Source organism: Parus major, chromosome 3 (assembly GCF_001522545.3).
Source record: "Parus major isolate Abel chromosome 3, Parus_major1.1, whole genome shotgun sequence".
NCBI lineage: Eukaryota > Metazoa > Chordata > Aves > Passeriformes > Paridae > Parus > Parus major.
Window position 1 is genome coordinate 33,707,228 of NC_031770.1, and position 27,149 is coordinate 33,734,376.

The window sequence follows — 27,149 nt, forward strand, 5'->3', positions numbered from 1 at the left end:
GGAGAAATGGAGAATTTGTGATTTGCAGATTGTTGACCCAGATTTCACAGGTTTCCTAGAAAAACTAGTGGATCTGCCACCCAGCATATAGATAACATCCCTGGTGGTGGTAGCTTTACTCGAGATGCAGCATCTATCTAGCTGATACTCAGAATGTTGCTGTGTCAATTTTTTTCATATATGGAAAAAAAAGAGTTAATTTAAATTGGTGCCTTCTTTTCTCAGTCTTGAAAGTCCACACAGTGCATTGTTAGGAAATTGTTCCAAATTGACAGCCAAGTCATTGGTTAACAAGAAGAAATGGGCAATCTTTTGATTACCAAGAAAAATCAGCATGGTTGACAGATTTTTAGACAAAAGTCCCAGCATGTCAGAGTTCAAGTCATGGGAAATTAGTCTAAATCCCACTACCAAGATGATGGTGATCCCAGCAGAACTACACAAGAGAACAAAAATCTGTTGCCCCTCCATGAGATTTCCTGTGGTTGACTATACAATCCAGATGCTGGACAGAATTTCTGGGTGATGTGCCAGGGTTCTCATACAATTTAGCAGAAAATAAAATAAATACAATAGCTACATGAGAAATCTGACAAGAATATGAGTCAGGACTAGCTAACACTGCTTTTCCCTAAGGGATTGTGGTTGCTCTGAGGATTAAAATTATTTTATAGATTACAAATTTAGCAAGTGTAAAGTCAGATTAAGGTAGTATTAATATCACCTACATGGGAAACGCACAAAAAATTATAAATGTTGGACTAGATGTGTAGAGAGATTAAACAGGATTTTTTAATGGCATTATTTTCAAAATTTGGAGTGGAGATGTCCCCTCTCATAAAGTCCCGTAAAGTTCTACGTCTACAAAGACTGAGAGGAAAAAAAAAATAAATTATGTAACAGAAATCAGAATACTTCACAGCTGAAAACAGAATTACGTAATTATTTTAAATATGCAAACTTTAAAAAAAAATAATCAAAAGTGCTGGACATTTTGGTTTTTTTGGGATTTATAAAGGAAAAATATGTTGCTTAGTCCTGTTCCACACCACCTAACAGAACTTGTGTAAACAAATTGCTCAGTGGTCAGCAGTTCTATACATGCATTTTAAATAGTTGGATTATTACTCTGAAAAATCAAATAGATGTAATCAGATGTCATCGGGGGGCGGGCGGGGGTAGGGTGGAAAGTGGTAGTTTATTTGAAGAAAAGCATAGTCAGTCTGTGACGGTATGATTTGTACATCGTCCCTTCCTGTGCCCAGGAAGTGACGGTGTGACAGTGCCATCTACTGAAGTCCTGATGGACAGTCGATGGAAGCACCGCTGTCAAAACCTTTTCCTCCTGCTGACCTTCCAACATGTCAGCATTTCAGCAAAACCACCCCTGGGAAGCCAAGACCGCCTGCTCCACCTGGCTATAGACTCTGGAGAAATGCACTGCCCGGTGCTGCGGGTTTAATGCACGCCAGTTTTCTCCAGAAGGGGAACTCCTGCACCTTCCACCCTTAAAAATACAGTTTTAATGCTTGGCTCTTGCGACTTGCAGGTCTGCGGCAGGGAGAGCAGAGGGAGTGTGGTTTGCTGTGGTTTGAATCCACATAATAAAAGGTCATTTCCAATCCAAAAGGTTGGTTGGGGCTCTGAGCAACCCAGTCTAGTGGAAGGTGTTGCTGCCCACAGCAGTGGGGTTGGAACTGCTCTAAGGTCCCTTACAACCCAAGCCACCCTACAATTCTGTAATTTTGAGCCTGAGCTATGGCTGATTTGCCAACACAGTAAGGCAGCAGACACAGACTATTTCCAGAGCTCAACAGCCTGGGCTGCTGCAGACTCAGAAATCCATAGGCAGCTCTTCCAGCCCAGACGGAAAGGGTGGTGGGGCTAATGGTCACAGAGGAGCACAAGGGCCTGCAGGTGCCCTGTGCATCTTGTGGGCTTGAGCTGCTTCTGTTCATCCCAGTTCACTCATCCACTGCTCGTCTCTGTGGGGTTTGGGGTTTGGATCAACCTTTAGCAGGCTGTGGGAGCACCCTACTTGGTGATTTAGGTTAAAGAGACTCTGTTTCCATGGGCTGATGCCTTCTCAGACAAAGCTTTAATAAGTGGAAAGTGTGAAATGTGTTAGGTTTGCCCATAACACTTATTAAGGATATAACTTTATTCTGGAGCCAGTACAGTAGAATTGTATATAGGAAATGAATGAGGCTACCCATCTAGCAGACGCAAGGATTCGTGAGGTCATTCCTTAAACTGGCAGGGTTAAGTAAATTCCAAAACTCAATTACTTAAAATTTTAAATATGAATAAATATTTTGTTTAATAAAAAAAATATGTCAAAAATATATGTTTATACCAAGGTAAATTTCAAGTCTATGTTTTTTAAGTCTATACTAAACTTTTCACTGGTTTGTTGGAGGTAGATTTTGGGACAAAGTTCAGCTAAGGGCTCAAACCAAGACGATGAGGTAATTCAGAGACATACCCACATTTCAGGATTTTATCCAAACCAAACCTGAACTTCTAATTCTTTTTTCGTTCCCTTATGGGAGAGGTTGAGTTGAGAGAGTGAGAGAGAAAAGAGAGAATGAACAGGAAAAAAAGAGAAAAAAGAGGAAAAAAAAGGAAAAGCATTTCTATATTTTATCTATAGAGATATTACTTCCTCTTTTTGCAGACATCTGTTGCAGATCTTGCAGATTCTAAATGAGGGCCTTTGCTGTGCAACATCAGTGTCAAAAGCAGTGAAAAATAATCATGGCAGCATGTGCTTACGGAATTTCTCATGCAAATGCACCAGTAAACTCTCACAAGACATTGCCTTGAACATGAAAATATTCAAAACATTAGATTGGTGAACAGAAATGAATACATTATATATCCATTTTCAGATATAAAATATCCAAATGCTAGAGGTATTATTTTCAAACTGGAAAAACGTGATCCATTTTTAGAGCTACAGAATGGTTCCAAATGCAGTTTGTTTATATAGACCTTGTGGTCCATACAGAAAACTAGCTTTTTGTTTATAAAAGCAAATAAATACAATGAAAGTTACCCATTTCCTGGTATCTTGTAGATGTAAGAGAGATTTGTAAAGCACAGCTGGCTTCAGCAGGGAAAGCTGAGCTATGAAAGTAAGCTAACCATCTGAAGGAATGATATGGGCTCATAAAAAAAATTAAGAACATTGATGAAATCCACAGGAAATCACTAATTATGGTAGTCATAAAAGTAAAAATAACAAACCAGAATGCCTGCCCTGTCAATTACTGCAGCCAGGGCTAATGCTGTCATGGTGCTGCAATCACACAGAGTGAGCTGTGCATGTACACAGATGGATATGCTGCTCCATACTTAGATACTAAATGCAGAGCTGCTTTTAGATGTGTTTTACACATCTTTACAACAGAGATCTTTACAAACAGAACAGTTTGGATGCTTCAGTGATATTAGTTTAATATAAAATAACACCAAAGAACTTCTTACAGCAGTTTGGTTTATTTTGGCTGATGCTGTCTTGTGTTCTATAATAAATTGATTTTAACTAATCCATCTTCTGATTTACGAAAAAAAAGCTATTACAGCTTAGGGCAGCAAATTAAATGGCACCAACCCTATTGGATGGTATAAAGCTGAGCTTCTTTACAAAGAAATATAATCGGTGCCCAGTGACTGTGGTAATACCTAATATCCATCTGGTGTTGTCCATAAACATCTATTTTTAGGGCTGCTACCAAAAATGCGAGAAGCTTGCTGCATTTTAAATACAGTAGAGTGTGACTCCTTGCTGTGCTTAGCATCAGAAATCATGTTTATGGAGGCAAGCTCTGTGTTTACGGTGGTGGCGTGTGGGAGTCCCACTTTAGAGGAAAAAGGAAACGAAGATTGCTCAGCTATCTGGTGCACAGCTTTGGCAAGAACATCCTCTATTCATGGAATAGCCTTCATTAAAAAGTCCCAGGGTGGTTTTTGGCATTCAAAACCAGTTAAAAGCAGAATCAACCATTAACTGCTATGTTTTTAGTTTAAAGTACTTCCAGATTTTGACGAGAAGCTGCAGACTAATTATTTATCAAATAAATAGGCACCAGTCAGCACAGAGAGCTGGTGACACTTCAGCTGCACTTTGTAAAGGTCTGATGCAAAACAGGGTGAAGAGAGCGGAAAGACTCCCCTCAGCTTTAGTGGGTTTTGGGCCAGGCCTCAGGAGCGCAAGATGAAGGAAATGAGAAATGTACGTTACAAACAGAGCTATAAATGACAAGGCACTAATCTGCTTCTCCATCTGTGTCTTGCTCAGCTGAGGATTAGAAACCTTTGAATTTGACAGTTTGCCTTTTCAAGGTGCTTTCGGTCTGGTATAGAACTTAAACTCAGCAGCTTCCTACAGTAGTGGATATTATTTTAAGACTTTTTTTTTTTTTTTTGGAACTGAATCCAAATTCAAGAAGGAAGATTACGGGTTATCTCTCAACAGGGAGCTTTTGGGCTGGAGGGAGGTTAGAGAGGCAGTTTTGCCGTGCACCAGTGTTAATTGGTACTTCAGCTCACAGTTTTTGCTAAGTATATTGCATGTGTAGAAATTTGCTCCTGATGCCAAGAGCGGCATCATTAACGCAGGGCAGAAAATGGGATTTGGGTGAATCAGAATATTAGAAATCGGGTCTGAAACGCAGCAGGAGACGGACAGTGAAAAGGGCCTGGAGAACTTCTGAGTTCTTGCACGCACATCCGTGGGGGCTAGCGGGAGACGCTGAAAGCCACTTCCAGCTCCCAGGTCAGCGCGGCCACGGAAAAGACCAGCGCGATGCTGTGACACACTAGGTCAAGTATTTCCTGTGCAGCGGCGGAGGGCCTGCCCGGCCCAGGGGACATCCCCGCGGGGCTGAGCCGCCCCCGTCCCGGCAAGGTGAACCGGGAGCGGCGCGGAGGGAGACATGGGCCGTGGCTGCCGCGGCCGGGCGGAGCGGGAGGAAAGAGCCGCGGTACTGCGAGGTACAGTGGGCAGGGCTGGGGGCTGCCCAAACCCGCTGCCGGCGCTGGCAAGGCAGCCGGCGGCTGCGAGCTGGCGCGGACCCAGGCTTTGGCACGGCTGGAGAGGCGAGGCCAGGGCGGCGGCGGGGCGGCAGCTGCAGCTCGGAACGCAGGGCCCCGCAGTCGGGGCCGTCCCGTCCCATCCCGTCGCATCCCGTCCCGTGCCGTCCCGCTGTAGCGGGTCGGGGCAGCGCCCGCCACGGCCAAGGAAAACTAACGGAAACTCTTTCAGTGAGCCCTGCGCCTGCGCCGCCGCGCGCGCTGAGCCCCCCGCCCGCGCGAGGCACGTCGGGGCTCGTGGTTCGCACGGGCCGGGCGGCTCGCGGCAGAACGCGGTCCCGGGACTACAGCTCCCGGCAGCCCCCGCGGCGCAGCCCCGTCCCGTCCCGGGCGGCTCTGATGTGTGTGCGGGGAGCCGCGGGGCTGGAGATGCGCGAGCGGCCGCTCCGGCCCGGGGCAGCGGGGCTGCAGGTGAGCGCGGCGGGACCGGCAGCGCCGCCGCCGCCGCTGTGGGCGGGAGCCGCCGTGGGGTCGCGGTGTGTGGGAGTGGGTGTGTACGGGGGTCGGGGCCGCCGCCGCCGCGCCGGGGAAGGGCGGGGGCGGACTCGAAAAGTTCCTGCCGCGCCGGCGGGAGCGACCGCCGAGCCCGGCACGGGCCGTGCCCCGGGGGAGCGCGCACCGGCCCCCGCGGGGGGAAAGCGCCGCGGCGGCAGCTCCGCCCTGGGTGCCCCGGGGTGGGGGTGACGGGCCGAGGCCACATCATCTCCGGAGATGGTGCCGCGGGGGCGGGTCGCGCAGCGGGGATTTAAACCTGGGAGGGACGGGCGGGTGCCAGCGCCAGCCCGGACGGGGCTGCGTGACCCGCGGCAGGCAGGACGCGTCCCGCCGGTCCCGCCCGGCATCCGTGGCGGGGAGCTGCCGTCCTTCCCGGTGGGAACGGCCCATGCGGGGGTAAGAACTGCGAGTGAGGCCGCCTGGAGCGGGGCTCGACGTCCGCGGCTCGCCTCGCAGCGGGACGGAAGGGCGGGTTAAAGGCCAGGTGCTGGAGAAGCTGCCCGAGAGACGCTTGGTTTGGGGGCAGCAGGAACGGGAGGGACAGCGCTCCTGGGCGAGCGCAGGCTGCGAGCTGGGCAGCAGGGGACGGAGGTGGAGGGACTCGTCATAGCCCCTGTTCCTCTCTGCTTTTTGAGGTGTAGGTTTTTCTTTGCATAAATAAAAAAGGAGAACTGTAGACTGCATGTCAGTTTCAGCATACACTTATTTGATTTGATGTTTGGAAGAACTCTATACTCACTGCAAACTGAGCAGTTTCTATGGTTTTCCTTCTATAGAAAGATTCATTCTTTCCTACCGAGTAACAAAAATAAACTTCTTCAAAGACTTGTATGCAAATACACATGGTATCAAAAGGCTTTGTCAATGCAAATGCATCGTGCTTTTGATAAATATAATTAACGTTCTAATTAGGCAGTTGCAGGTGAGCTTTCACAGGGTATTTTCACTGTCTAAATTAAACTTGCCTGGCAGACTCATTAATTCTTTCACATCATAAGGCTTTTCTGTTTTCTATTATGTTGGGGTTTTTTTGTAATTCAAATCTACCCCTAAGGCTTCGTATTTGCTGTCTCTGGTATCTGTGAAAGGTGAGGGTGAGGAGAGCAGTCTGTAGAAAATAAGAACAAGTCATCTTCAAGCAAACTTGAAGGCACTGTGAAGGTGCTTTCTTGAGAAAGGTCCTTAAATATTGCTGTTGCTTACTCTTCCTATTTATTACTTTCATCGTGTTTAGAGTGTTCTTTAAGGCAGAGCTTTCTTTTCAAGTGTCCTTGCTAAATGTCCAACAAGTCTTCTGTATTTGAAGGCAAGAGTTTCTAGATACCTGTGCTGAAAATCTAGAAGTATCAATCTGTTCTCTCTTCCAGAGCCCCCGTTAGGAATTTTTATCATAGTGCCAAGAGCTTATTTTCCTTCCAGTATTGCAAATTTTGTACTTCTCTTTCCTTATCTAGCTTTCAGAATGCAGTGGCAGTGGGGTTTTAAGCTATTACACTGGTAAATACTAGGAGTGCATAGTGTATTAAATGGCCTGTTTTAGCAATACTCAGCCTTATTTCTGGGAAGGACAGCTTCTACTGTGTGCAGTAAGATGTGGCATTTCTCTTCTGGAATTTCACTGCAAGAGTAACACACTTTCTGAAATATTTTTTTTTTTTATGTAAGAGGAAGAAAAAATACATGAACCTACTGATTTTGGTATCCTGTATGGATCAATGCTCCTTAAAAACTGTTAGCAATATGCAGTATTTAGACTACTTTTGTGTCCATGGAAGACTTTTCCTGTGGAAGGCGTTGCATGGGGAATCTTGAAATTATTATTTTCGAACATTTCAGCTGCTCATGAAATGCTTGAAATATTTAATCAGGTAGCATAGCATCTTGTAACAAGTATCTCAAGCCCATGCTCATGAAATTACTTATTTTTAAAGGTTGTAGCAGACTTGCTTTTCTAATCAGATGTGTGAGTATTATTAAATGATTTAATTTTTTTCAAAAAAAATGCTCAGTTGTATGCTCTGCATATCTTCCTATAGTTGGAGTTTGTGCAAGTCATTCTTCAGTTTTCTTGAATAACAGTATTAAAATGATACCGAGTACATGCTGCTGCACAGAGTTTGAGTTTCTGTCTTGTATTTTTTTTTTGACATTTCTATGCATTTAATGAATTCCCTTCCCTACCCACCAGCTTCTCAATATTGATGTACAGAGCAGTGTTCTACTGCTCCCTCCCCCTACCTTTTTTTGTTGTTTTCCTCGTAAGTGCTAAGTGCTTTGCTCTGCTAAACTATTGTTAATTAGAAGTTGCGGTAATATATTGGTCAGTGCGAGATCTGATTTTTCTTGTGTATCATACAGGGGGAAAACTGTTAAACTTAACTCAAAAGTATGAAATGCTTCCAGTGCAACACACTTGAATAAAAGGAGCTGGTATCCTGCTGTGTAAAAGTAGATATGACATGGGTATGCGACTTCATGCATTTCATGTGAAATAACAACTTTATCTTTTCCCATACAGGCAGAGTACAACATTTCAAAATGCTGGAGATTATCTGGGCAATGTTAGAGATTACGTTTAATGTGATTGTGTCTTCAGACATTCTGCTCCTCCATTTCATGAGCTAAAATATTTTATAAAAATGAAATTGGATATCTTCGTTGATCTTCAAGTTCACCGTGTCCTGTGAATTCAGAGAAGACTTTCTGAACGAGGAATAGATTCATCACATACGTGGACTTCTGTTGTTGCTCAAGGATACACTTTTTTTTTCATTGTAAAACGCTATCTGCATGAAGATGAGTCTTCATTTAAGATATGATCTGTGTAATTAGGTGAACAAGGATACTTTTAATGAATTATCAACTTCTATTTCCATCTGTTTCTCCAGCTTTTTTAATAAAAATGAAGGACAAGTATAAAACAGCAGAGCTGATGTGCTTCTGCGAGGCCTTTATGTAAGCCTCTGTGTCTGGATGTGGTGCTAAAGGACAGGCAATCTGCTTTTGATCAGCTGATTGTAACTGCAGAAAAAGAACCTTTAATTTAAAGTAACTTGCAGCTGTAATTATTTTACTTTTTGGCTTGCACCGAATGAAAGGGAAATTTAAGTTTTACTGGTCAGGAGCATTTTACTGAACTAAGAAAGGGAAACTTTCATTTCAAACCAAGACCTGATAACGTATTTTACTTAAGAGTTTGACTACTAGGGAGATCTCGGCAGAGCAAAGCAAGTCAGATGTCAGCAAACGACTCTTCTCCCCCATCCTTTCAGAAGTTTTCCCCACCTACGTGTCATGCTGCTGCACCACAGACCCCAACTTTGTCTTCAAGTCCCCAGTCGGGGCTGTCCAGTCGACTCTCCAATGGCAGTTTCAGTACCCAGAGCCTCACCAACTCCCGAGGCTCTATGCATGGGATCTCCTTCCTTCTGCAGATTGGTCTCACTCGAGAGACTGTCACCATTGAAGCTCAGGACCTGTCCCTCTCTGCTGTTAAGGACCTCGTGTGCTCAATAGTTTACCAGAAGGTATGGTATAATGCTCCCATGTTCTGCTGGTGGCAACAGTTGTTTGCTGACAGGTTGTTTTGTAATAGCAGGTGACATATGCCAAGAGTTTGGTAAAGTGACAAAGATCTGTATTAGGTATTTGCAATTACACAGAAAGAAATTTTGGTAACTCTCAAGGGAAAAGCTTTTAATTCAAATGGAGTAAACCGTCCTCTTGCTTTCTCGCTTGTGAAATCTAGTCAAAGAAGATGTAGCTCTAAATTTTCTGCAATAATGACTTTTTCACAATATGGACAGTTTTTTCCTTTCAGCAGTTGTCACTGATAGCTTACTAGCTTATGCTTACTACTGTTGAGGAATATTCTTGGACTTGTATAACCAGTCACAGTGACGGGACCAGTTGTGTCTACAGACATGCGTTGCAGGCCACAGACTTGATACTAGCTGTTCTTTTTGTTTCTAGTTAATAATTACAGATCCCACCAAACAGCTAATAATGTCCTAGTATTGTTTTTCTGTATGCTGAATACATGTGTTACTCTTAAATATCAATATAATTTCTGTTAGGGGAGGGTTGACCAAGAAATGAAAGAACCTTAGCACACTTTTCCCTTGTGTCTTGGCTACCCTGTTGCAAATTCTGTCTCTCTAGGAAGGAGGTAACACTGATAATGCTGGCTTCGCATCCAAGTTTTATCTTTAGGTTAGGAAGGTTACATCCCAGGAAGCAGCCTGAAAAGAAGTTAACACTATTTCATAAAATAAGAAATAATTGCTATTTTCCATGAAGGTGAGGGAATTATCTCCATGTCTTTCATTGTTGTGATAATTATGATATTTATTGTCAATTTGTTTTATTATATAATTCTTTTTCACCCTATAGCCTGAAAAAACGTAAGCACATTATATATTATTTGCATATGCTTGTGTATCTTTTTCTCCCATCTCATAACTTACTGCATCTTTCATATTTTTATGAACTAGTTGTCAAACAAGTCAGTTTCATAATAGTTTCCAAAATATAATTCAGCATGTTAGCTCCTTTCTGAAGAGATGAGTCATTTGGGTGAACTTTTTTTCCATGTACTGTGCATGTTAGGTGTATCTTTTTGCAGCCATTTTAGGGGCTGCTTTTTCTTTCTATATCAGCTCCTTCTCTTTACAGCTGCATATTTCCTGTCTTCTGTCTTAAAGAAAGATGAAAACAAATACATTCACACTTATTTTTCTTTTTTCCTTTCTGTTTTTTTGGCAGGCTCAGCTAAAAGTTTAACCTGAGATCTTGTTATAGCTCAGACTTTTTATGTGCTAAGCCTAATCTACTGCAAAACTGATGAGGATTTCATGATCAGTTTTCCTTTTTGTCTGGCTTCGCTGCAGTTTCTGCTCTTCTGCAGCTGACGCTACCAGAAAGTGACTGCTCAGTGAAAACATGTTGCAGGCAGCAAACTGATCAGGAAACAACCTCATGTGTGGTGGATTCATCTTTCATAAGTAGTTTTGCAGCTAGTGGACGAGTGGCAATGTTCTCCCTGTACTCTCTATTTGACAGCAATATGTCCTGCCTTGGCCTTTTTTCTCTTCGATCTGGTGACTGTCGGAAGACGGTTTAATGTTCTAGGGTTAGGATATACCTAATGTGAAAATTGCAAACTGTGCTCTTGTCGGTAGTCATGCGAATGGTTGCTTTTTTTTTCCAGTTAAAAGCTTTGAAGCTGCTGAGTATGGTGTTGAGATTCATCAGTGTTAAAGCTTCCCTTTCCTCTGATATTCCGCATTTCTTTAATGAATAAGGAGAAATACCTTGATTTTACTTGGAATAATAATTGATAACTTTTCTTCTTGTTTGAGTGTTATCTTTACTAGGGTTACATGGACATTTCCTTACTTCACAGTCACATTTCAGGCTTGTATTCCTCTATGTAATCTGGAACAAAATAAAACTGAGGAGTCCTCCTTCACTTACTTGGGAGCTTGAACCACCTGCCTAGCTGTATTTGAAGCTACAATTACAGTATCAGAAATGTTGATTAGGACACTGCTTTTCTGTGTTTCCTGCTTCAGACACTGGTGTTCAGGGTAGCTTGTTCAGGTTTTGTAGAGGGCTAATTAGAAGCAGCATCAGTAGAAGTGAAACTAAGGAGGCATGTGTCTGCAAGGAGAGTGAGATGAGTAATGCAAATATTTGGTGTGTCTCTTAGTTCTATTACAGATGGTTCTAAACATCAGGACATGTTTTTTCTTTTTTCTCCAATTTTTTTCAAGTTCAAAGTTAAGTTTGTGGGGTGCTGTGTTGGGGTTGTTGTATACTGGAATGGTTAATAGAAGTCCTCAGAAAATCCAAACTTCAGACTTTATAGAGATGCTTCAAAAAAATTCTTGGTTATGGTCTCCAGTACATTCATGGTCTTCTCTGTTCATGCCTTATGTAGGTTGCTGCGTATTAAAGTATCAGACAGGTCTCAGGGGCAATCTGAAGAGGAATCTAAACTGGACACATACGGCTGCTGGGACAGAGGGACAGTGTTTAGAAGCAGAAAAACTTGTAGCAGGTAGACACTGTGTGTCCTCGCACAATGATCAGATATTACAGAGGCAAGTTCTTAATCCTGTTCTGTCTTGGAATACTGTTTCTTTTTTCCTCACATGAAGTAGAACAAAGGGATTACTGACTTAAAACTAGAAACTTGGATGTGGTGATGTTCCACTGCCAGCAAACTGAGAATTATGTTGGACAGCATGCTCTAAATGCTGTATTGTAGCTTACCTAATTTTATTCTGATTAGAGCTATAAATGAAAAACATTTGATTACCATAGTACTACTTGTGCTATTACTTGTGTAGTATCAGAACCTGCTAGATTTCTTGTAACTTTTTCATTAAACTTATGAATCTTTACTTTCATATTTCTGCAATTTCTCTATCTTTTTTGGTCCACAGACCTGTCCATCATTTTCACTTTCAGTCACACTCAGCATTTTCCTTCTCTGTATTTATTTCCTCTGATGGCTTTGTTATATTTTGCTCTGAAACAGACCAATTTCTCCCATACCTTAGAATGTTTCTCAGAAATTCTCATGATCCTTGCATTCTTTTTGAGTTGATACTTTTTGTTGATACTTCACCTGTGCAATCTGTTTCCTACTCTTCCCGCCTAGTTTTTCTAGAACAGTTTTTTTTACTGAACCCACCCAAAGTCACCATCTCGCAAAGTCAAAGGGGCATTTCTCGTGTCTTGCTGATTAGATTCCACTCTCGTATTCTCATTGCATTAGAAGGATCATATTGCAATCCATCCATATTACAAATGGATTTCTACAACTCTTGCAGTAACAACTTGAGTCTAGTAAATAAATAACAATACTGCAACCAGTGTTTTGGATTTTTCTCCAGGTTAAGCTTATAATAGTTCATGGTGTTTGTTTTTGAAAGGCTCTAAAATGAATGCAAATCATCTCTTCTGTTCAGATGTGCTCAGATCTGTTTTCCTCCTATTGCTCTGCCTTCTTGACTTGTCAACTATTTTCTTCATATGAGCTAAGTAATGCAGAGACTTAGCAAGAGTTGAGGCATGAGAAGCAAGTACACTTGTGAGAAGGTGGGAGCAAGGGAGCTACTGGGTGTACAAAGGTGTTACATGGGGGGCAGATAAGCATTTCCAGCACGGTAATAGGTTTGTATGCTGGAAAACCTAGCCAAGCAGTAGTCCAAGTATGTCTTTACTGAGGCATCTGGTGAGGGAAAGATCTTCTGCAACATGTTTGAAGCTCATTGTCTGTGTGATAATGTGATTTGGCACATGATTCTAAAGAGTGGGAGTGAATAGCTGGGTAGGGATGCAGGATAATAGAATGGATGACTTCAGTGAAGGAAGAGACTTTCCAGTGGTGTTTTGGACCATTAGACTTTGGAATTGACTTTCAGTGGTTTGAAGCATTTGTTTTGAGTTATGACGGGTCATGAGATATTGGACCTTGAAACAATATCCGCCTACACTTTTCCCTAGTGTGAATTTTTGGCGACTAGTCCAGAACTTTGTAAAGTAACTCCTGGAACTTGAAGTAAAGGGATTTTTCAGTTACTGCCAAGATAGAAAGAAGCCTCAGTTGCGTTTTGCTCAGCAATACTGACTGCTGTATGTTGGTTGAGTTCTTGTGGATAAAAAAGACAATGTAATTCACTCTCAACTAAAGCTAGATATGCGTAATACTTACAGCATGAGCATGCTAGATAACACCAAAGATTTTTCCTCAGTGTAACTGCAGTCATGCACTAGTTGTATTATTTGTGCTAGTACCACCCAAATATTAAGAATTACATATATTCTTGATATAAATTGGTGATACTGGTGTACCAGAGATTAATTTTGGCACAGTCTAGTGCATACAGACTTCCCACAAGTGATTTCCTGTCACTAGATGCTCTTTTGGAACTGTTAAGACTGGGAACAGTCATGTTTTTGCTTTTAGGAAACTTAGTAATACTGGGATTAGCAGTTTATATGTTCTGAGTAACTGTGCAGATACATTAGGCTTTTATGCAGGAAAGTAATAGCTGTATAATCCTGTAAGATAAAACAGGCTTAAAAAAATTCTGCTTTGAATTTTGTTTTCAAGTTTACATTATGAGCTCTTAACACTTCAGAGAAACTGGATAATGTTCTTCCTTAACAGCTTCATGTAACTGAACATAAGGAGAGCTATAAAAGCTGTACTTTGCTGCAGTACAAGAGAGAAGAATTTGGTAGTGTACAACTTGAATATAGTTCAACTATTGAACATAGTTTAAGCTTTGCGTAAAAATTCTGTTAAAAGATACCACTTGAAATAAACCCCCTGTTAATCGATGAGGTTATTCTTGGCCAGCAGTCTGCACATAGCCTTCTGGCCAAGGTGCTAGCAAGGAATGCTGTATTCCCAAATGGACTGGGGAGCGGAAGGGAGAGCAGGGCGCCGCATGCCTGTAAGGAGCCAAGCTGCTTGGTTGGAGCTGTTGCTCCCTGCATCGAGGCCCGGTCAAGTGCCTTAGACAGGGCTGTGCTGGGCCACCTGCAGCTCATCAGAGCTGTCCGTGGGGAGGGCAGCCAGCCAGCGCTTCTATGGCTTGGGTGCACAGGGCTGGAGTTGGGGCAGAGGAGAGGAATCTGAGCCAGAGTGTGTGGAAAGGAGTCGGGAGGCAGGCACCTTCCCGGTAGGATCTGTTCTTTTGCAACTGGGAAATGTTTTTTTGATGAGGATTAGGGGGAGGTATGGAAGGTAAGAGCAGGATTAGTTCATCTAACTTGAAAACTTTTATTAGGTATGATTGAATTTGGAGGCTGCTGCAGCTCTGTCCCTATGTGCAGCCATGGACAGCAAGACTGACCACATATACCTGATAGACACTAGCATTTGGCTACAGGTGTGCAACATGTCCGTGTATACACACAGATCCAAACAGATCAACAGTATGTCTGTCTGTGAGCACTTTGTGAACACAAACAGCACCAGCGGTCCCATGCTGTGTCAATCTCTGGTGGTTCAGGATGAAGGTCTGGTACTGGGGAAAGAGCTGTACAGATGCATACTCACTCACCCACCAGTAAAAAAAAAACAACAAAGAAAGTGGGTGTCTCCAGCAGCCAGCTTCAAGCACTCTGCCCAGTAGCAGTTACTGGATCTTGGTATTTCCAGTTGCTGATACCTGGATATTTGAGCTCTTGATTTCACTTGCTCTGACCTTTCCAGTCACTGACATTACAGGGTCCTCTTGCTCTGCTGGCAGTCAGACCCTCCTGTACACATACATGGGCTCAGAATGAGAGAAAATAATTCAGGAAAATAGCTAGAAATTGAATTTAATGATAATAGGCAATGGGTGGTGCTGCTGATGCACAGGGCATGATCAGACAATTGTTCTGACCAACCCCTGTTTACAGGTGACCAGCCTCTTTTATCTTCTTATCCCTCATTTTTTTCCCACATTTATTCCTCCCTGAATCACCTCTTTCCTTGCCTTTGTTTCCTTCTGTAAGCATTCCATAGGTATTGTACATCTTACAATCTGTACCATACTGTTGGACTGCAACCCCTCTAGGGTCAGAAGGTGTTCTAGCGTTGACTTACCTGATCAGTGTATGTGTGGAAACGAGGTGTGAGGATGTCCTGTGAAGGCCAGAGTATCTTTTCCCTGGAGTTCTTAATTTGGGTTCCTGCCTGCCCTTCTTTCTCTGTGCTCCCCTGGCTTGTGGAGATGGGCCTTTGGTGACCTGATGGCTCCTGTGAAGGGCCTGGGAGGTCCTGGGCAGGGTGTTGGTGAGCTGCCCCCTCTGCTGCTTTGTGGATATGCAGACAAGCACCTCACAGGCAGGACAGGTAAAGGAACTACTGTGAGGTCCCTCAGCTACTGCCTGTCACTCTTAATGGATTCAGGAAAACCTCCTAGCAACTGGAGCTCTCCATACTAATGAACAGGCTATCTCTTTTCTCATCCTTTTAGCTTTTGTAATTATTATTTCAGAAATGGAGATCAGGCATGCACAATGCCTAGAAAAATATGTCCTGGTACAGTTTTGTCACATACTATAGAAACTGTATACAGAGTCTGTGTTTAGTGAGAGAACTCTTGTACTTCATACTAGTATAGATTATTCCCTTGTTAGTTGTGAGCTTGTGATTCTGCATCTTAGTCTAGAAGTCCTGATGAAGCTCAAGTTTGTAAATAGAAGAAACACCATTTAAGGAGGTTAAATGTTAGAGTTACAAAACCAGACAGTCTTTCACAGTCACTTCTTTAATGTGTATGTATATTTGTTTTGGATGAGCAGGGCGGGAAATCATATTATGACAGTATGAGAAGCATTCATGATACACAGCTTAAAAGGTCAGTTTAATTAATGGAGAACCAAATGTGATGTTGATATCAACAGTTCTAACAATTTGTATTAGATGATTTTGCTTTTTTCAGAATATTTCTACTCCATAGAAATTAATTTTGTCTTTGTCTGGAATTTATTTGAAACCCAAAATCTTAATTATAGGTACTATAATGATATTTACAAACTTTGGGTTAATGTTGATGCTGCTTTCTAAGGAATGTGATGTCTCATTTTTAATGATTATACTTGCTATCACAAAGAGGACTTGAGTGATCATCTGTAACTTTGTCAGCTAATGCTTTTTAGTAATAAAATTAATGTAGTATGTTTAAAACATTTTAATAAATCCAAGATTTGTACATGAGAATGGGTAAATGGTGCATAGGCAGAATATATCTTGTCATAGCAATTAAGATAAGTGCTGCTTGGCAGGTGATTATGTGACCTCTGGTTACTGAGGTGGGGGATTATGTGTAGGGATGTTCTGGCAGCTGCATAACAGGGTTATGGTCTTAAAGAATGAAAAGTAAAAGAGGAAGACATATTTTTATCAAAAGAAGAAGAGTCAAACCTGTGAAATATCTTAGAGGCTTCCTTAGAATCTGTGGTTGATAGGTGCTTCTGTGAACTTAATATGAAGAGACAATAGTTCATGTGATGCCCTGAGTCAAGAGTTGTCCCTCCTAGCACCTGAAATTAATATTGGTGTTATTAAAAAGTGTCATGTGTATCTGCAGGGAGATATATACTGTTGTAATGTTGATTTTATATCCCTTTTGTTAGCATTAAGTTCTTTACCAGTATAATGCAATTAACAGAAGTTAACAGTGTATCAAGGAATAACACCTCAGAGCACTTATTTTAATAATGTAAATATATCTTGTTTTTTTGTTAATCAAGGCACAGTGGGATTTTGGGTTAGAGCTTAAAGTAAATTTATGACATGGTTTCAGGTATGAAAAAATGTCAGTTCCCTTGGAAGAATTACTAGTGGCTATATCTTTGTGTGCTCTGAATGTAAAGTTAAGTCCTGTACATCCTTGCGGAGATACTGAGACACATATTTAGGCAGCACAGCTAATTCTTAAGCTTTATATTTTCTTTCTATTACAGATAATCTTTGGGCAATTGGAAAAGTGTAATTTTCAGAATATTCTTGGCTATTTGCTATTTTACGTAGGAAACCTGGGAGTAAGTTGAGAGACAGAGGAGGCAGCTGGCTGCTTTGGCATCGGCCCAGTAAATCAGTTTCTTGCTGTGAACTAAATATCTGTGTCAGAATAAATTTGTCAGCTCTGTCTTTTGCTTTTGCAAGGGTTAAATTGTACAAATTCTGCCTCTCTTTATGACTGTCCAAGGTAGATAGCATGCTTTCTGGAGCATGGACACAGTATTATGTGTCATGTAATTACATAGTGTGTACACACCAAAACAGAGAAGAGCAGCTTGATATCTCAGATAAAATTGCTGTTGTAAACAGGACATTATTTTTTCTCTGAATTGGAAGAAAGTGTACAAACAATGGGCATGAGGGATAAGATACCTTTATTATGTTTTTGATTTTTTAGAACAAGATCATCTTTGATGATTTTAGTTAAGAACAATTAATGTACCGCAAGCTTCATGCAGTTTAGATACTGTTTAGTGACTGTGTAACATGTAAATTACTAACTTGTTAACTCATTAATTAAAAGTTTCTTCTGAGCTTTTCCATATGTTTTCCCCACATTTTTCCCGTTTTGTTCTGGGCGTGTGTTCCCACCTCAAGTTCAAATTCTGGTTTAAACCAAAAGGTCAAAGGAGCTGCTTGAGTGCTGCTCATACCTCTCTGGGATCTGTTCCTGCTCGTTTTCCCCATGAACTGTTTACTTTTAAGCTTTTCATTTTAAGAAGTTTTACTCATACTTGACAGTATTTTGAAGAGTAGGGAAAATGCAGAATGAGAAAGCTTTTTTTTTTTTCAGTGAGGTGTCATGGAAAAGTGGCATGTTATTTAGTGTATCTGTTTCCTGTATGGATTTTTTTTCTGTCCTTGTGGAGATTTTTCTTTTCACAGAATTATAGAAAATAGGTAATATTGGAAGGGGTCACTGGAGGTCATAGAGTCTAACTTGCCTGCTGAAGCAGCATCCTTTGGAGCTTGTTACTCAGGATTTCTCATATCTGTAGATCTAAACTGTTGCAGAACAATGGTATGGAGCCTCTTAACTGGCTTGCTTCTCAAGAAAAGTGTGGCAGGTGCTGCTGGAGTGTCTTGAGCTAAATACCTGCCTGACTAGAATACCCATGAAGTAAGGGTTATAGTGTTGGTATCCAAGTTGGAGGCCTGCATTGGCTTTTAGTTGCCAGACTGATTATGCAGGTCTGATAGATTAAAAGCCCAAAGAAACAAAAACCTTAAGACTTATTTTTTGAGGTTAAAAAAAAATAAATATAATTTTTCAGAAAATGCTTTGTTTCCTCAAAATAAGCAGATTAATTTTCTTACCATGAAACATTTGCAACTCTTGATGTTTTGTAGGCGTTATTAAAAACATTGATGGCATTGATGTATGGGATTATCAAAGAACATGTATTAATTTAGAGTTTGATTTCCGTTGCAGTTCCCAGAGTGTGGTTTCTTTGGCATGTATGACAAAATTCTCCTGTTCCGCCATGACCTGAACTCGGATAATATTTTGCAACGAATTACATCAGCAGAAGAGATACATGAGGGAGATCTTGTTGAGGTTGTACTCTCTGGTAGGTATTACTGTAACAGTGGAACAACTCTTTATACAGTAGCTTAAAAGAAAGTAGGACTTCATGGAGCATTATTTACATGCTTGCCTTGAGCTTTTTCATTTAAATCTCATATACTTTGGGGTAGAGGTTTCCAAGAAAGTCCAAGTGTCACTTATGCTTCAATACTCAGTTTTGTTATATTTTTCATTGTTCTGTTTTAATCTTCTTCAGGTTTATTATTATATCTGAATTATACAAATGGGGAATTCATAAGTATAATAATATTAGTTTGTATTTTTTATTATTGTTTAAGATGAAATGCAGGTAGGGTTCAGAATTTGTTCTTCTAACCGTTGTGGGTTTTCTTTTGCTTATATTTCTTTTTGTTCTGTAGCTTTTGCTATTGATGGCTTATGCTGTCATAATGCTTCATATAATTGTTGTTGCTGAATCATACTTATAAAAACAGACTCTTATGGGTTATTGTAGTTCTTAAAAACAGTTTTTTTGAACAATATAGTCCTCAGAATGGTTATTAACCAATAACAAGAACAAAATAATCCCAGCCCTGATTGTCACTTTGTGTTTGATCAATACTTTGTCTAATTCAATCAAAAGTCAGCTGTAGTTAAACTACAAATAAAAGCTGGATTAATATTGAGCAGTTTTTTAAGTCTTTGAGGTTAAAGTGACAAACTGAGACTACATATTAGGAGAAGAGACCTCTTAACTGTCATGAGCTTAGATTTGTAAACTTGGTCAATAAAGTATGAATTTGATAGCTGTAAGGCTGAATCCTTGGCTGCATTTCAGGGCATGTCTAAGATGTTGAGTAATTGATCATCTTATTTTGAGCTTTTCATTGCTTCTGGTGAATAGCATATTTGGAAAATTTGTTGTGTATCTCTTGGCAATCTCTGACAGTTTCCTTACAGACATACAGACCACCCGAAACTAAGGCATTTTGAAGACATGTAAATCTCTTTCAGTAGAATTTTTAAAATAACAATCTGAATAGGAAATGTTAGTACATATCTGGTAAAAAAATTACATAGCCATCAGGGCAAGGTAATATTGCTGTAAAATACCTGTTTTTTTTTCTCTTTTCCTCAAAGAAACAGGACAAAAATAATTTAAATATATCTATGCTTGTTTAAGGAAAAGAATATTTTAATGTTCTGTAGAAACTTTATCCACAGTTCTATTTTGATACACCAAGTTTAGTCTAATAAGCTTTTATTGCAAAAGTCCTTTAGAAGATAAAAATCTATCTTGTAGAAGTGTCTTTTTTTGAAAATTTTGTAGGTTACAAAACAGCTTGAAAATTAAGTTGTTCTTTCGAACGTTTACTGTTGCTTTTAGCAAAGCTTGTTGTACCTGCCTTCACCTTAGTGAGGTCTTCAACAGAGTGATTCATACTGTTGATTAGCTGGGGCCATTAGCCTACACAGTTCAATGGATATTTTTCCTCAGTAAAAATGTTTACTGAAAACTGTGTGGTCTCCTAAATGCATATTTAAAAGGCATACAGTAAAATGCATACAGTAAAATTTCTAAATAGCTTGTTAGCATTCTTTAAATTAGCCATTTTTAAAACATGTTCTTTCCATAAATCCTTGTTGATCCTGTGGCAAGAGCCATAACTTACTGCAATTTTTTAAAAGCTTTGGCTACAGTTGAAGATTTCCAGATTCGACCTCATGCACTTTATGTGCATTCCTACAAGGCTCCTACTTTTTGTGACTACTGCGGAGAGATGCTTTGGGGTTTGGTACGACAAGGATTAAAATGTGAAGGTAAGTCTTTGATATTTAGTGTATTTGTGTGTGTGGGTACATAAGATGAGGAAGAAGTTGTACTGTTGGTATGTTAGCAAGTGATAAATATATTATTTCATAGCTGGAAGGGTTTGTGCATTGGAAAACCCAAGTTCTGATCTTGGCATTTATGCAAACTGTGCGTGACCTTGGGCTAATGACTTAAGAAGTGTTGTTGTTTCCCACTTTGAAAAAAATAGCTAGCTTACAGCCTTGTGTTCTTTGCACAAGGAGCACGTAGTTTGGAGAGACTCCCAAAGGGGAATCCCTTTCCTTACGGCTTTCTTCCAGCCGGCTGTGGATCACTGCGGCCTGCTGTCAGGTACTGATGCTGCCTTCTTGCTGAATTCTTCTTGGTTCTTGTGCTCCAAGGTGAGGGAGTGATTAAAGCCTCCTGGTAGTGCGAGATCAGTTGCTTACAAGTCTTAGACCTTGTTTCTAGAACTGGGTTTACTGGAGAAAAAGCTGTTTCTGTGAATTGTATTAAGAAGACTGAAAGAAGAGAATTTGAAGCAACAGTCTGTTTCTGCCTTTACCATTTTCCTGGGCCATTTTTTAAAAACTGCTTTATCAAAATATTAGTACTGATTTTGTTACTTTGAATGTTGGGAGGTTTTTTGAATAAACAAACTCCTCTTCCAGGTTGTGGGTTAAACTACCATAAACGATGTGCCTTCAAGATTCCAAACAACTGCAGTGGAGTGAGAAAGAGGCGGCTGTCCAACGTGTCTTTACCAGGAGCAGGGCTTTCAGTTCCAAGACCAGCACAAGCTGAACACACATCCTCTGCCTCTGAAGAAGTATGTAATGTGAAAGAAGGAACAATTTTTGTTTTAAATTCTTTAACCTCTGGACAACTAGATAGTGTTTTAAGTGGCTCATGATGAGTATGAGGGATTCAAGCTTAACCATTATGATTGGTTTTACTGAATTTTAAAAATGGTGATTCTTAGACTGTGACACTTATTGCTTATTATTTCTGTGGGAGATGAAACAGGAAATAAATTATAAGTTTTATATATAATTTTGTTATTAGCCTTTCACTCATGGTTATATGAAATCTTGAGAACCTTGGCTTCAGAATGAAGCCAAAGAACATCTTGCCTTCTTAGTAATACAGATTCATTCTGTAATTATTGTATCAGCATAGACTAGTTACTTGGCCAAAGCAGTACAAATTGTAAGCTTTAATACTGGGGAAGAGTGTTCCTGATCTGCTGTTAAGCTTTTTACAGAGTTAATTCAAAAAACCCCAAACCCTGTCAAGGAGGGTGTAGGGAATGAAAGGCTTACAGTAAAAACAGATATCCATAGTAGTTCCTTTTTATGATGATTGCTGAGAGGTTATCAATTACATAACAAATATCAATTATCAGTGTATATCCCAACAATATGGGGATCATAAGACAGGTTGGGCGTTGATTAGATCCAGTTGTTTATGCCTTAGTCTTTTCTAATCATGTTACTTTACACTATTAACTCTTCTTATCACAGTTTAAAATACAAATCATATAGTCTAGTTCAAGAGCATAATTTTTTTTAACTAGACTCTATAAAAGCCTAGTCTTGAGTAGTGAAAAATATTTATTTTGGTGTTTATGCCTACTGGTAAGATTTATTCAGGGAACACAGAATTGTAACCATTTATCACAGAATTTAGCTTTATGATTTCTATGTGCATGTTTAGTACCTTTTTGATACCTCTTTGTTTTACTCAATCCCTTTTCTGTTTTAATTGCTGATGTTTTTCTTGTAATTTAATTTCAAAGGTTTTTTTTGAGGGAATTTAATTTTCAAAGTAATTTTTTAATTTTCAAAATATTTTTGCCTAATTTAGTAAGGTATCCAGCATGCTATACCTTGCTTTTAAAAACTAATAGTTTGAGGTGGTGTTTGGAATTTTGTTTGCCTGCCTCCAGTGTTTTCTGTTTTACCCTCTCTATGGAGGTTTGCATGTGATGTCTGAACCTTGTCAGGTCGATTAAAGAATAAATGTCATGAATGAATTTCTGTCTTCTGTGGAAATAAAGGTTCATACATAACTTGCTGCTTTCTGTCAGGCTTTTCCATCTGGTGCTTTCATGGTTTTGTTTTATAATACCAGAATGTCCTCTTAAAGTTTCTTGGCCAGGTTGCCTTCTTGTCTGGTCACTTTAAGAGCCCTTACAGCCCCACTGACATTTTTTTTCATCCACCAGGACGCCCAAGTCTTTCCCAGCAGGGCTCACACCAATCCCCAGCCTGTGTTCATACAGGGAGGTGCCCCAACCCAGGTGCAGTACCAGCACTTGGCCTTGTTGAGCCGCATAAGTTTCACATGGACCCACTTCTCAAGCTTATCCAGGTCCCTCTGGATGGCATCATGTCTCTCCAGTGTGCCAGCTGCACCACTCAGCTGGGTGACATCCACAGACTTGCTGAGGGTGCACTCACTCCCACTGTCTGTCATTGGTAGAGACATTTAATAGCCCTAGTCCCAGTATCAAGCCTGAGGGACACCACTTGTCACTGATGTCTATCAGGGCACTGAGCCATTGATCACTACCCTCTGGATGTGACCAGCCAGTTCCTTATCCTCCTAAAAGTCTGCCCGTTGAATCCATCTCTCCACTTTGGAGTGAAGGATGTTATGGCAACCAGGTCAAAGGCTTTACAGAATTCCAGATAAATGACATCTGTAGCCCTTTTCTTGTCCACTGATGGAGTCACTCCATCACGGAAGGCCACATGCTGTCCTGCATCACCTCCCTGTCCTTCATGTGCTTTAGCTAAGCTTCCAGAAGGATCTCTGTGGTCTTCCCAGGCACAGAGGGGGAGGCTGGGAGGTCAGTGGTTCCCAGGGTTGTCCATTCTGTCCTTTTTAAAAATGGGTGCAGTTTTTGCCTTTTTCCAGTTCACTTGAATGCTGTGATTTTTCAAAGCAGTCATGGCAGTAGAACTGTTCTGGTGCAAATTATGTATTCCTTCTTTATTCTAGCGTTGCTGCCCAGAACCTAGTAAGAGGATTCCCTCTTGGAGTGGCCGCCCCATCTGGATGGATAAGATGGTGCTTTGCAGAGTGAAGGTCCCACACACCTTTGCTGTTCACTCTTACACCCGGCCCACCATCTGCCAGTATTGCAAACGGCTGCTTAAGGGCCTTTTTCGCCAAGGAATGCAGTGTAAAGGTAAACATTTAATTTTCTTCTGTAGCAGTAAATTTCAGCAAAGGTCTTGTACTTAAAACTGATTGCAAGTGAGGTGGCCGTATACTGCAAAATACGGAACCGTAATTTTTGAAAAATTGAATAATTTTCAGAAGATCACAGCAGCCCTCATTTTCCTTGTGGTAAGCTGTGCATTGTACATTTTTCTGAAAAATAAGATTTCATTGTGTAGATTGAAAACATTGTCATTCTAGAAGGATAGTTATGAATTAATAAAAGCGGGAAATACTTCCTTTGGTTCAGTATCTGTGTTCTAGACTTACCACTAAAGAATTTGTGAATTTTCGTTGTATTATTCTGGTACAGGATACTGATTATTACCTTTTGGTGCCTATGCTGAACTTGCATGGTTTTTATGTAGCTTATGTTAACACACATGGCTTCAGTTCTCAGGCCTTTCCATGTGGTTCCTGGGGCATAACTATTGTGATCTCCTTCTGGCTTTTTATTATTAGTTAGTGCAGATCTGTCAGCTTTGTTGCAGGAAACAAAAGTCTAGTGATGAACCATAAACATTAATATGGAAATGAGTTTCCATTTCTCTCGTGTGAGTTAGTCAAACAGGAGTATCAAAGGTCAGCTTTGTGAGAGAGGTCCCTTGATACATTTTCAGTTTTCTTTATTATGGGGGAGAAAAAATGGTAAGCTTACAGCTGTGTTATCTTTTTTTTCTTTGACTAGTAATAACTGCTGTCTCATGTAAGCAAGGAAGTAGTTTCATCTTTCATTTCTGTTGTTATTTGCAGTCTTTGTAGTCCGCTTGAAGTCTGCAACCTCAGCTGGTTTTGATACTCTTTCCAGTCAGTGTGTATCTTGGATACATATGATACAAAAACAATGAAACCTGAAAAAGATGCCTTGCAGTTTTAATGTATAGATGTTGCTGGCCATATACAATCGCTGTGACTGTATCCAGCTGAACAAATGGGGCTACCACATCAGTTTCAGGGAACTGAATGACACTGGTTAAAAATATTATATGTATGCATATTGTAAGCTTTTATGCATGGAAAACATGCCTAGAGAAATGCTGTGTCTATGTGCAGGACAGAAATAAGTGTCTTAATAGGCTTCCATTTATGCAGTAAAATCCTATACTTATTTTTAATATATCAGGAATTGATATCAAGCAGTTCAAATATTTTCATACTTCCTTCTTCTACAGGTTCTTAAGGTTCCCCACTGACTTCCTTGAGCACATTCACAGATCTTGGGGTCTTTTAGTAGTTTCATGTTTCTGATTACCCATAAGAACCCTTGATTTCTTGATTTAATTCAGATTTCTGTTCAGGCTCTGAGGATGATGCTTGAGATGCTAAGGCTGTATTTATGGTAATAAATTAAATGTGCCTAGAAACATTCCTGGACTCTGAGGTCAGCAGGGACAGAATGACCCGTGTTCGTGAACAGATTTTCTTAGCATTCCAGCCTGGGTGGCTCTATGCAGACTGCCTGTTTGGAGCAATTTCATAGGATGCTCTGGTTTATGAGCTAGACCTTGGAACTGTTTGGGATTATACTAGTGCTGTGGGCCAAAAGCATGCTAAGGGATGTTTGTAGCTATTTACTAGACTAGAGAATTGCATTTCAGTATCCAGGAATGTTTCTTAATGTAGTTTATTAGGATAGACTCAGCCTTCTAGTTTCCTGACAGGATTTGAAATGTCTCTGTTTCTTCCAGCCTCCTTTAAAGTAGTGAAGTAATTGTATTCCATAATATGGACTGAAGCCACAGCTGTAAAAAAGACTGTTCATGGGTCTCCTAGGATGCATCCTTTTAGGCGCTCAGAAGCTGAGCAGTATTGTATTCTGGTCCAGAATTTGGCTCTTCTGATACTAAGAATGGGGAGATAATGGTTTTTCTCTTGTCTGGTCTTAAAAGAAAAACACATTGAGCTTGCTTTGGACAGCAAAAAGAAGCTAAATTATCAATATGAGAACAGTTGTGATGGCAGTAGGAAGTTTTGGAATTCATGGTGGTGATGGAGGAAATGACAGGAATGCTACTAATAAAGGAAATTCCTGTTAATACCAGTAATGTTGTATGCTGGACTTCGTTCAGTAGGCTGCATCTGATACATCGGGTGCTGAAATGGCACACATCCAGGTGAGATTCCATCCCTACATCAGGCCAAATCTGGACATAATGTTGTTCTGTCTACCCTGTGTCAGCAGGAAATGGAGCTTGAGTAGTCAGTCAAATCTGTAATCTGAATGAGAGGGGAACTGGACTTTGGGATTTAGTGCAGAACACATTTGCTCTGATGTAGTTGTGTGATCGTAGAGGCCTCTGATGTCTGCAAGTCTTAGTTGGCAGGTGGAGAAAAATGTTAGAGATGAGACAGTTAAATCATATAGCAATTGAAAAAAGGATGTGGAACAAATGAAAGAATGGGAGAAATTACATCATGACGCAAAAAATAGCTGCAGAAGAAGCTACAGAAGTAGTAAACCATTTTGTACTGGAAGGGGAAGTACTGACATAATAAATAGTGGTGGGACAAATCAACATGTGACATAAGGACAAGATTGTTAATTTCCTCCTGGAGGTGACCTCATTGGTGCTGTCTTCAGTTACATGCAAATGTATGATTCTGAAGTCTGTGTTGGAAGAAGTGAATGATAAATGTTAGTGTCTGGGTGGGAGTGAGGTTCTGGTATCATGGGCTTATTTGTCTGCTGTTTTAGATTGCAGATTCAACTGTCACAAACGCTGTGCACCTAAAGTACCTCGAGACTGTCTTGGAGAGGTTATTTTCAATGGAGGTAAGATGAGAAACATCCTTTCAAATGGTGAGAGATCTTTGGAGGCTGAATAAGATGCATTAGTATTTAGTTCCCTCATCTCTGAATATATGACATCTTTTTATTTATCTTGAATTTTTTTCACTGAGGTCAGTGAAAATGAAAAAGATTCACTGTAAAACTTATACTCTGGTGACTTAAATTTTACTTAATCAGTCCTGGCAAGTTCACTGTGCTTTGCTTGGGATTGCTCAATGGAAATGAAAAATCTAGAAGCCACCCCAGTGTACAAAATCTGAAGATCTGTTGTGATCTGCTTATTGTTCACCATGAAATATATACTTTAAAACGTTAGTATCTGAAGACATGTACCATTTTTTACAACTTTGTCATATCCACAATTTTTACTGGCCAGAGTTAGCTAAGGTGATAGAGATAAAAGAGAAAGGAAGAAAACTCCAAGGCAAACCAAAATGAAGACCTCCACTTTAATTTCTGGAGACCTCAATGAAGTGGGGCTGCTTTCTGAATAGACCTTGCGGAGTTGAAAGAATGTGGAACACTATGTGGAAGAATATTTTTAGAGTATTTTTATAAGTTTTAGACCAGTGTTGAGATGATGAAATAGGAGATAAATGAGCAGATAGGGATTAAAAACTGATTGAATGGGTGAGCATAGAGAATGGTTATCAATGGCAAG

General features: G+C 40.5%; 1 protein-coding gene across 2 annotated transcripts in view; it reads left to right on the forward strand.

The window, feature by feature from the left end:
• The first annotated feature begins 4,894 nt into the window (after nt 1–4,894).
• Nucleotides 4,895–27,149, forward strand: part of PRKD3 (protein kinase D3) — a 43,665-nt gene continuing 21,410 nt past the window's right edge. The window contains exons 1-7 of one of the 2 annotated variants that reach the window (XM_015621503.2): nt 4,895–4,998; nt 8,111–9,119; nt 18,561–18,699; nt 20,346–20,477; nt 21,141–21,298; nt 23,476–23,665; nt 26,393–26,470. In XM_015621503.2, the coding sequence (XP_015476989.1) occupies nt 8,829–9,119; nt 18,561–18,699; nt 20,346–20,477; nt 21,141–21,298; nt 23,476–23,665; nt 26,393–26,470 (988 nt within the window). In that variant the 5' untranslated portion in view covers nt 4,895–4,998; nt 8,111–8,828. Of the gene's footprint in view, nt 4,999–5,409; nt 5,509–8,110; nt 9,120–18,560; nt 18,700–20,345; nt 20,478–21,140; nt 21,299–23,475; nt 23,666–26,392; nt 26,471–27,149 lie in introns of those variants that run through there. The other variant, XM_015621502.2, reaches the window with a different exon arrangement.